Source organism: Heterodontus francisci, chromosome 16 (genome assembly GCF_036365525.1).
Source record: "Heterodontus francisci isolate sHetFra1 chromosome 16, sHetFra1.hap1, whole genome shotgun sequence".
In the NCBI taxonomy this organism is placed as follows: Eukaryota; Metazoa; Chordata; class Chondrichthyes; order Heterodontiformes; family Heterodontidae; genus Heterodontus; species Heterodontus francisci.
In genome coordinates this window covers 69,682,408-69,693,999 of record NC_090386.1, presented here as the reverse complement: position 1 = coordinate 69,693,999, position 11,592 = coordinate 69,682,408, and the positions used below count along the sequence as shown (strand labels likewise).

The 11,592-nt window shown below is 40.5% G+C and overlaps 1 protein-coding gene across 1 annotated transcript in view; it reads left to right on the top strand.

Annotated features, from left to right (window-relative positions):
• Positions 1-580: 580 nt before the first annotated feature.
• The window catches only part of LOC137378182 (transcription elongation factor A protein 1-like), a 42,523-nt gene continuing 31,511 nt past the window's right edge, over positions 581-11,592 (top strand). Inside the window, exons 1-3 of the mRNA XM_068048345.1 lie at positions 581-802; positions 2,254-2,316; positions 4,678-4,783. Of these exons, the coding sequence (XP_067904446.1) occupies positions 734-802; positions 2,254-2,316; positions 4,678-4,783 (238 nt within the window). The 5' untranslated portion in view covers positions 581-733. The remainder of the gene's footprint in view (positions 803-2,253; positions 2,317-4,677; positions 4,784-11,592) is intronic.

Below are 11,592 nucleotides of genomic sequence, written 5' to 3'. Positions count from 1 at the left end.
CACAGACCTGAAACGTTAACCCTGTTTCTCTCTCCACAGACGCTGCCAGACCTACTGCGTATTTCCAGTACTTTCTTTTTATTTCAGAATTCCAGTATCCGCAGTATTTTGCTTTATTTCCCATTTCTAACAGGTGTTGGGGTTACCAATGAATTTACATCAGCAAAAAGCGTCTCAGAACTCAATTTACGATTTTAACCTCTTGTCCACTTAACAAGTGATGAAAACTTCAAAGCATGATATATATTTCAGGTCCACCTTCAGCAGGAACCGTCATAAAATCACGATACAAAGCGCTGATAGAATCCAACTACACTCTTTTTCTTTATACACACACACACATCATATCATTTCCGGAGAGAAATGGAATACAGACCTAATAAAATTATTTCAAGTCGGAGGCTGGGCGCCATGAAGACGGTTTGGTTTAAAAGGCAGACAACGAGTGAGCCGGAACCTGCTTCGTGCAGCGCGATTGGTGTCGGGAGTTGTAGTTGGCCGGCGGCGGGCTTGATGGTGGGAGCCAGCATTCGGGTCAGAGCTGCAACTACAACTCCCAGCACCGCTTGCGGTGGGGTGCCGAGGGCGGTGAATGGCTGGGGTAAGCGCCATATACAAGAGGCGAAGCGGAGCAGAAGCTGGCAGCTTGGCTCCTTGGTGCTGATGACTGCGGCCATTGTTTCTTTCCCCTTTTAACTTCGCGAAACAAGAGGGGGAAGAAAAAAATAAAATAATGGGAAAGTTGGAGGAAATCGTGCGCATCGCGAAGAAGATGGATAAGATGGTGTCCAAGAAAAACACGGTGGGTAGAGACCGGGCCGTCGATGGAGCACTGCCCACCCTGTCTTGTTGGGGTGATGTCTCCTCAATCCTTGGTTGCGGATTCCTGGCCCAGAAGCCGCTAGGACGCAGGCAGCCGAGTGTAGGGAATGATCAGGCTGTTCAAAAGCGTTGAAGGACCCACAGGATACTTGCGAGGCGGTGAACATTAACTTTATGGGGGAAATGTTGGGGTTTTTGGTGCCATGCTCACTGTGTTTGTAATGTAAATAGATTTTGGATGGGTGTGCTCCCTCTGGACCAAGCCCTTCTGCAGATCTGCATTAAATTGCCCGAAGTACTTAAAGCGATTTCTGATAAAATTTTTCAGATTTATTTCCCTCAACCATCAATGCCATTGGCGTAGGTATTGCTCAGTGGAACACCATGCCAAAGACGAAGCCTGCAGAGAAAACACTGTGCATAATTCCTACACCGCAGGCCATGTTTATTGAATAAAAATATCCCAGGGCGATTTGTCTTGGTTTTCATTTTGACCCCAGAAATATCTTGGTTGACACCTCGCTCATGAAGTTTTCTTTGGGAGAGAACCAGGTTGTTTGAAGGGGCTACATATTTTCAGAGTGAGGGATAAGCGTTTCCAGTAATTTACATGAATATTTTATTGAAAGAAAACTCATTTTACAGATGCTGATTGACCTGATGAGTGTTTCCATGCATTTTGTTTCTTATTCCAGTTTTGAATATTTGCAGATTTTAAAAAAATTATTTGTAAGGTTTGTGAGAGTTGTTTATGGAGTTGCATTTTGTTTCAGTTTTAGTTCCTTTTTATATTTTTAACTGTTGATGTCTTAATTAAAAAAAGCTAAATGTTTCTGTAAAGTGTCCACAAGAGTTGCGGGTCACTGGTTTGCACTTGAACAGTATTGTGTTTACACTACACCCTTAGTTGAAGGGTTAAAACTGTTGACTGATAATACAAAGCTGATCACCTTGAGGATACGAGTGGGTGGAGAACAGTTGCAGTTAGTAATGTATGCACTGCAACTTTGGGTGGTTATTACTCTTGCGCTGCATCTTTGTGGCCATTACTAGACACAGCAGTGTTGTGATTTTGAATCCATCAGATATATTCCACTCTGCTCGCTTTTTGGTACTGAGTTAGGAGTCACTAGGGTGCTGACAGCCAAGTGTCGGGAATATCCAGGTTGCTCATAAGCTGGGAAAACCTCTAGATTTTCTCCCTACTGATGCAGACTGACTGTCATCTGTCTAACATTTTCTGTGTTTGTTAGGTAGCAAGTATTTATATTTTTACTTATTATTTTTCAAATACCTGCTTGACTGGCAAGTTTTCAGGCTCCAGTTCAAAGAAATGGTGATGTAAATTCCCAAGGAGTGTGTATGGCTCCTCAAAACCTTTCAGCTTATACCCCAATAACGTATTGCTCTGCTTTTCTGTTAATTCTACAGAATGGTGCTATCGATTTATTGAAGGAACTTAAAAGCATGCCCATGACTTTGGATCTGTTGCAGGTATGTAGAGATTATACCAGCTTATTCTGGAGTACCCAGGCCTTATCCCTCATTTTCTAGACCTTTTTTTGCATAGAAACATAGAAAATTCACAGCACAGAAGGAGTCCTCTCTGGATTTCACTGGTATAATTCCATGATTGGCATCTCTCTAGCATCTTGCCCAGATGGTGTAATTTTTGAAGCTTAGGTGGTGAGTGTTCTTTGTAACAGGAATCACAGCCAAGCCCAATCTTGACCTCACTTTTCATAAACATATGTACGCTTTCCAACAGGGGTCACTGGCATACTAAGAGTTGACTAGGCACAGCCCAGAAATCGACCTGTGACTTTTTGGTTTCTGGGCTTACTGCCTTGCCACGTAGGGCTATTGGGTGAATTTAAGTTTTTTTAAAAAAAGAAATGTGCATTTCCCACATTGTTGAAACATCTCAAAATGCTCCTTTCTGTGAATTGCTTTTGTAGAGCAACGGTATGTATATATACAAAATAATACTTTTAAAATAAGCCTGAATCAGAAAGTCTTCTAAAAAGATAGGTATTCTACCTGAAGAAATTAATTTACAGTTCTAGTAAAATATAAATACAGTACTAAATAGGACCAGTTTTCCTGGAGTCCATGGAAATGAGCACGTGGTGGCAACATCACTGCTGCAGACTGATGTCTTTTTGGGGCTAATTTGCATGTGGTGGGTATTAAGGCATATTATTGGATGCAGTCATTGGGGTCTCTAGCTGCTTAAAGGAGGATCTTTTGGCCTTGGCAGAGCATGTGGAGAGAAAATGACACCGGTGCTGGCGAACAGTATGTAAGCCTATAACTTGCAGATGGAAATTTTTAAAATAAATTTTAAAGTGGCTGTGCAAAAGAGCAACATTACATTGCAGCAATACATGTTCATAAAAAAACTGCGATATACCAACGTGTCAGTAAAGAAGGCCTGGTCACATCGAGCATCCTGCTTTATGACTAGGCTGTTGAAAGCTGTTGCAAAAAGTAGAGCAGTGGAGGAAGTCTGGTTTACTTGCAATGGAAAGAAAGTCGTGAAGGCAGTCTTAAATCCACATTGATTGAGTTGTATCTCCTGTGATCCATGTAAGGGCACTTTTATATCGGTGGGATCTGCAGACCCACATGGTTCTGTCACATGCACCCTGCGCCCAGGTTCTGTCAAATGCACCCTGCACCCCAGGAAAACCAATAGATTGTAAAATTCAGGGGCACGGACTTGCTAGTCCCCGGCATCATTGGAAAAACAATGGTCATTTTTTCCTGCAAACGGCATCATTTACCCAATCGAAGCACTTGTGCACTGCCAATGGGTTGATGCAGGCAATGGCACATGTGACCTCCTTTAAAGTGACCAGTGGCAAAGTAATGTTATTATTGGAATTTATAGAGTGTGGAGGCCCATGAGCATGGCTACATGCCCTCTTCCAGAAGATGAGACATCTCTTGTACTAATTTCCTACTAAACTGGAGGCTTCACAAACCTTACTCTTTTGAGAGATCCAGGAATGGCTCACTTCGTCTCTTAAGTTCAATCAGCTGAGTACTTCTGATTCAGTACTTTACTCCTTTGGTGTGGTCTACCAGCATCGCATTCAGCTAGGCTTCCTCCTCCTCTTCCATTTAACACATGTTAAAAAGGGGTTGCATAGGAGACCCCGATCCTACACCTTGCATTGGTGTCCTCCTTCAAGGCACAAATGGCAGGTCAAATAATCAAAACAAAATGCCCTTCTTAACAACAATGCAAAGCTGCTACATCAGACAAGTTACTCCACCATATGCAATCTGTAGGCTTGAGCCTAACAAGACTTTGCCCGTATCTTTGAAAATCTGTTGCAGCTCTTCATAATGCTGCAAATGTGAAAATAATTGTATGGACACACTTCCCTGAGGTGCAGCGTTGCGGGCGGGAGGGGCTTCATATTTCGTGTCAGGAAGTTTGTGGGCAATTCACTACGTCTGCTACAGGTACTCCTGGTGTGCTAGGATAATTGGCCCTTATACATCTTAATTAACTATGTAGGAGTAAAGAAGTCTTGTATGTTGGGAAATGTTTAATTCAAATTATTGATAGGGTAGTAAAATAATAAGTATGATAAATCAAACATGTTTAATGGTGATGCGATGTTTTTGTTTTGAAGAGTGGATTAATTTCCTTATTAACAAAATAATTACCATGTTGTTTGTATTCCTAAAGAGTGGAGCTTTTCTTGATATCTAGTAACTTTAAGAATGTTGGCCTATCTGACTGCATGGAGAATTTATTGCTAATATGGCTTGAAAAATGCTAGTTTAAATAATCAAGTTGTTTCTGTAATTTGATTAATATCGGCTCCTTTATTCTTGTAGTCCACACGGGTTGGGATGTCTGTGAACGCTGTTAGAAAACAAAGCACAGATGAAGAAGTCACAACACTTGCTAAGTCACTCATCAAATCATGGAAAAAGCTGCTAGGTAAAGATGAGTGTTCCATTTTCTGGAAAACTGAGAACCTTTTCTTTTGCAGTTTGCTCTAATCATTGTAGGCTAGGTTAACACCAGAGAATCCATTTTACTTGTAGAATGTAATAGCTACAAATTTAGGAGACTGCTTAATCATCATTGATTTGAGTGTAGATTATGAAAAAGTGTATTTTAGTCAGATACAATATGTAGTTGAGAGAATTTTTTCCAAAATTGGCACTAAGTTTGTTGAATGACAGTAAAAGTCAAAGGAATTTCAGATTGTTGTAAAATTAGCTATCCATTGCAAAATGGAATCGAAAGTAAAACTGAAATTATTTTTAAAAATACAAAATTGTATAGTTAAAATTGCTAGTGTTGACCTTCATAAATAAATAATGGGGGAATTTTATGTTCTTCCCTCATTTAAAGGCACTTAGTGCCTGAACGAGGGACCCAGCATTGGGAAGTGGGGGGCCCGGTGAGAGCCACTCCCTGCCCCTGCTGCTGACTTCCCTCTACCCGCGAGACCTCTCCCACCCTGACCTACCTGAGGCCTAGGTCCACTGATGCTCCTTGGCCTCCAGTAGTTGCTCTTCCTGCAGCAGCCACCGCCTCCACAGTGGCGATGCAGCTGCTGGCGTCTGGCCGGCAGCTCTCCAAGGGCGGGTCTTCCGGAGAAGGGGTCCTTGATCCTTTTGCAAGGCCCACCGTTGTCAACTAAGTGCCTAATTGGCACTAGATTCAGCAGGCTTTCCAGAGTAGAGGTGATGCAGGGATCTCGACGTCACCTTTTCCAGACATCAAGTCTTCTGCCGCCAGAATAAAATTCCCCTCCAATAATTAATTCAATTTAAAAACTGACTTCTTGTAAAGGTCATTTGACACTTCCATTTGTGGTCTCTGTTTAAGACCCCCGTTCCAGTTAAACTGTTTTCTTTTTGTGCTCCCCCAGCAGCAGTGTGTACTTTTGCACTGTCAGCTTAATCTGGAATTTGTCTTTAATTATAAACATAAACTCTACATTAAAGTCCTGCTCAAGTCACAAAAGAAAACGACCCAAACCCGACGGAACCACATTGGACCCCAGCCTGACCCAGCCCAAGTCCCTCCATTTTCCCCCTGTGCCCGACCCGACCACCGGAATGTTCCCTTTACTTACCTTACGACTCCCAATCTTCAGGAAGCTGCAGCATGAGCATGATGATGTCATAGAGACGCTCACTTGCTCACTGCGCCGACTCAGAGTTTCCGTCTTTGATGTCCCGGACTCTCAGCTCAGGAAAGTTTTTTTTTTTTTACTTTTAACACTTACATGCAATTCTTGTGTGCGCCCAGCCTGGCCCGACCCAGCCACTGGAATGTTCCCTTTACCTACCTTCCCATTCCCAATCTTCAGGAAGCTGCAGCATGAGCTTGATGATGTCATAGAGACGCTCACTCGCTGACTGTGCAGACTCAGAGTTTCTGTCTTTGACGTCCTGGACTCTCAGCTCAGTTAAGTTTTATTTTTTTTCTTTTAACACTTACCTGCAATTCTTGCTATGTGTGTCCGACCTGACCCCAACACATGTTGTCGGGTCCCGTCAAGTTCGGGTCGGGTAGCAGGCCTTTACATTCATTGCACTCGATGTTAATTCTGTATGTTTACAACTGATATGCTTAAAGTAGGAACAAATTCATGATTTCTTAAGCTTACATTCCAGAACTATGAAAAAAACGCACTACATCTTCAATGTCATCCATTTCTTTCAAAACTTAAATTATTTGATCGTGTCTTACCATTTTATTCCTAACATGTACTGATTATTCCAAATAGTTTGTTATTCTAACCCAATGAAATAAGTCCAGGAGCCATCCTAGTTACCCTCATTGTACCACTTTAAGTTCTTATGTCCTTGATGAGCACAACTTGTTCCATTACTCCAAATACCAAATTACATATGTTGCGTATTTTATAATGCATCCTCATGGCCCAGTGTTGCTTGCCGTTGACCTTAAAAGCTGCCCACAAAGATTTATCGATTTGTGTGGTGAGGATTTCCCCTTTCCCAATGTTAGTTTGAATCTGGCACCAAGTCATGGGGACCTCCGAACGTTCAGCAACAGTGACCAAGCAGGGTAAGCAGCCGATCACATTGAAGTAGTCTGACAGATAGCAAATCGGGAAGTAAAATGCACTGATCATCCTTCACTTCTAATCATATTTTATACAACAAAATAAATGAGACATACATATATAATTAAAGTAGAAGCTGGAATATCATAAACTTTATTAAAATTAAAATGCTTTTTTTATCCTAATGGAACAATTTGGCATTCCAGTAATATAAAATTAGTTTTTCAGGGCCAATGAGGCTGTTCAGTAATTATGGACTTGGTACACTGGTTAAAAATCTAGTTATTCCTCATTCAAAAAGGTATAACTTTTTCAAGAGTTTTTTTTACAATGAAACTAAGTGTGAGAGTGGAAGTGTCAATTCAGACTTCCCATTGTATTCTGGGCAATGCTTCAACAGCGCATCCTCTGGAGAAGTGTAGAGTCACTGACAACTGCTTCTGGATTTCCATGTTATTCGGCACACATGCAGACTCCAGAAGTTGCTGTCATTTTCAATGGAGTAATGATGGCGAATGCTGACAGTTTTCCTGTCATTACCACTGCAAAATCTGGGCCTATATTTACTTGCCATGTTGCTACTACCCCTAGTGGTGTCTGGAAGAATAACATCTTTATGCAGTTCTTGTTGCTGGAGGCAGTAGCGCTGTTGCTGAAGTTGGGGCTGCCAAAGGCTGAATGACAAAATTCATCAGAAATTCTGTGTTTCCCTTTGCTTTTTAATATCAGTTTCAGAACTCCCTCATGTAGCACTGTACACCCATTTTGATGGGCTGAATGTGTTGTGCTCGGAAGTCGCAAGATAATCCTTTGTAGCATCTCCACTCTAGTATTGAGGATACTGGGATTTAAAAAAGTAACGCTCAGGGCGGTTGGAATCTGTGGAGAGAACAGAAAAGCTGAGACCTTCAGAATGAGAAGAAATTACAGATATACAACATTTAATAAAAGCAGCTGTTATGATCAGGTGAGAAAGGTGTCTAGGGGTCGCTGATGCCTCCACCTGGTCTTACTGCAACAGGGTTTTATTTTTAAACACAGTGTTTTGAGCTCCCCCTCGGTGAATCCTTATTCGCCACTTTCCAATTATAAGGTAAAGAAACCAGCACAAACTGGCTTTCTTGGGTTTAAAGAAGAAAAGTGAAATTTATTAAGCTTAAACTTAAACTCTAATTCGGTTAACGTCTACAGATACACGATGCGCCCACACTAGCATGCATACACAATACACAGATGCAGATAGGGACAGAAAAGAGCAGAAGAAAAAAAAAGTGGAAAAGTTTGAGGTAATCTCTGAGGAGGGTTTTTTGTTACTGTGCTTCGAGGTCGCTGTAGAGTCCTTGATTTAAGATATAGTCTTGCTTTTTGTTGGGGCCCAGTATTCTTCTTAAACCTTGTTCACTGTAGGAGACTTTTCTCTCTCTTTGGGTTCACGTGTCTTCAGTGAGTTTTGAAGGTCCATGAGAATGAGATGGGAGCAGACAGGAGGAGAGGAGGTGGCAGGTTTTTTTTTTTAAGAACAGTACAGCACAGGAACAGGCCTTTCTGCCAGTTCAAACACTGTCTCTACAATTTAAAACTCCCCAAGATGGTCAGTAGGGTAGTCACGTGACTGGTATAACCACTTCTGGCTTTGTTTATTGGGTGGGTCAGGGAATGGTCCTTTGTTCCAACACTGTCTGTTAATATATGCAAAAATGTCTTACCAGCCCCCAACAATTTCTTGTAACAGGCCTTCTCTTCTTCCCAGCAGCAGTTTGAAATTTAATGTCCATGTGGTAAAATTAATGTGCCTCATTTTTGGCAGGTGGGACACTGCATGACACAGCACAAAAAAGCAAGGGGGCGGGGGACAGTTTCTCATGCCCTTTTCCTTCGTTCTCTTCCTTTTTCAATGCTGTTCATTTGTAATTATTCCCATTCTGAAGCGTCTCCACCTACTCACTCCACTGGTGCTGACCTACCTAACGCTTTCCAGCCATTTGTTTTTGTTCCAGAATTTCTTCATCTGTGGATTTTTGTGTTCTGTTTGAGAATAACGGAATTGTTTTGCTGACTGACTGTTGACAGACTGAAGTTTTTTTTTAATCCACTGTTGCGATAGAGCTTCGCAATGGCCGAGCTGATGGGTCTTTTTGTGCGCTGAAATAATGCTCAGTATTGCCTGCATTGCAATTGCCAAAAATCAGTTTATATCGCTGTTAAAGCTGGCAGATATGACAAAGATTCTTAGTTTGAGCTGGAATGAAACCTAGGTCCTGGTGGTAAAAACAATGTATGAACCTTGTTTTGTTCCCTTTCACCTGACGTATCACTATGTTTTCACTCATCCCTAGCACCATGCTTATATCCTTCCACCCTCTCTTCTGGATATCTGTGAATTGAGCTTAGTTCATGTGTAAGGATGACTGTTCTCTGATAGAGGTTACTAACAGGTCACCTTTAACTGTAAATCTGGATTGAGCCATTAAAGCAAAATTTTTGTAAACATATTGGTTCAGATTTTCCTGCAATAGCAAGATGGGCCATACATTTTTCCCCATCTAGTGTGCCAATCTCAACCTTGATTATTGTACTCCATATTTTCCTGCCTTTCTAATTAGAATGCACTACCATTGTACCTTCTGTCAGTCTATAGTTTAAATTATATTTTTGAATTCTGATCGACCAACTGAAACATTTCAAAAAATATGAATCTGTTATTTTAAGTTTTCTTTTTTAAGAGCACTAACATTTTGAAAGAATAGATTAGATAACCAAGGCTATGAGTAAATGCTTGCTCTTTCTGCTGACATTTGTATTGTAGTAACTGGTCGATAGTACTGCTGTACAGAACTTGTAAATAATAACTTTGTTTTACTTAAATATTCCGGGCTTTTCACAAGTGCATGGTGCTAGAACCTTTGCAGGATCGGCTGGGTGACAAATCTTCCCCTTTCCAGCTGTAGATGGCTCTCTGGACTAATTTTTAAATTTTAGTTATTCTGTTTGTGGTTGTGATGCACAGCTCTGATGGATTAATGCAAGTAGCCATTTTGGGGGAAAATATCTCCCATTAGATGATCAATACTGTTGCTAACAGAAAATGGTGGTTCAGAAATTCTATAGCGCGTCTTTGTCCACTTACACTCGTTTTCCCAGGGCTTCGTGCACAGTTTTACGCTCCTGCATTTTGTTTTCCTTGGGTTACACACTGTTCAAGCTCATCAAATCTTGCTCATTTGCAGGAAAAAAAGTTGATAAAAGATTTAATATAAAATTTTCTTTGAATTTATACCTTCCAGTGTCATGTATCAATATCTCTGACCGTAATCTCTATTTTGAGACTTAGCATCATAATCATTTACAGCACAGAAGGAGGCCATCCGGCCCATTGAATCTATGCCGACTCTCTGTAGAGTCAGTCTCATTTCCCCCACTCTATCCCTGTAGCCCTGCAGGTTTATTTCTTTCTTGTCAATTGCAAATGTTTTAAATTGCTTTATTGTGTTGTTTGAATGTTGAAATGTTGCACTTTTCTTAAGAAGTAAGTTTCCATCGTGTTGCCTCTCCTTCGTGGTTTCTTGGCCTTTGCATTCAATTTAAGGGTTGTTCATAAATACAGTTAACAGCAATAAAAATCAAACTTCAGTTTGATCCTAAAATGATAAATGGTAATTGAACCTATTTGAAATTGATCCAACATTCATCAGTTTGATCATATCGCAATTGAGCCAACACATCAAAAGACACATGGTGTTGATGACATAATTACAGGAGTTTGAACAGATGACTGATTAGTGATATATTTACAATCCCCGCCTACAAGAATCCCAGGAATAAAATGAATTGCTTTCAAAAAGTAAAATAAGATTAAGCTTCTCTTACTTGAGATTGCTGCAAACTTATTGACCCGATCAGTATCCCTAAATATCTCAGCACATCATTTGAGTGCACCCTTTAATCTTGCTCCTATCGGGCCCCTTAAACCATTATTTTTCAGTCTAAATGGCAGCAGCATGAAATGCAGGAAAATGGAGATCAATGTTGCTTTTAACGACAGGGTGGAGCTACGGGGAAATTCACACTGCTTCAGTGAGGGTACTGGTGGAGTGGTGTAGAAGGTGCCAGGAAATATGGCATGGCTTAAGGTATCTTGTGTGTCATATATACCATAATTTCCTGGGAAATCTGTGCTATAGTAATGCGCCACTACTATGGCACAAGTTAAGTGATCTGTTCTGCATTATGCTACTCGTGTAGATTGTAATATAGGAGTATTTGTTTGTAAATGTGAGGCCTCTGCTGGCATATATACTTCATTGGAGTAGACAATCATGAAAATGTTCTTTTATTTGAAATGCACTTGCCAGGAAATTGGGAGTTTCAATATAATTTTAGATATCCATTTTCAGTGGGTTGAAATAAAAGCAATTATTTTAAATATCGTGTACTGACTGCAAGGGCTGTCATTTTGATTGGAAATGTTTAACACCAGGTTATTTTCAAACTTTGATATTTGATCATCCTAATTAATTCTAATGTATAATGATTTGAATGATTATATATGTCAGTTATATGCTGTATGGGAAAAGTAAAGGAAAATATTAAACAAGTGCAAACAGAAAAATAAGCAAGAAAAGGGCAACTTGTCCAAAGTGTAAACAAATGTGTAGAGTGTAAACTCAGCCAATTTGAGAACAATAATGTTTCTTGTATGTTG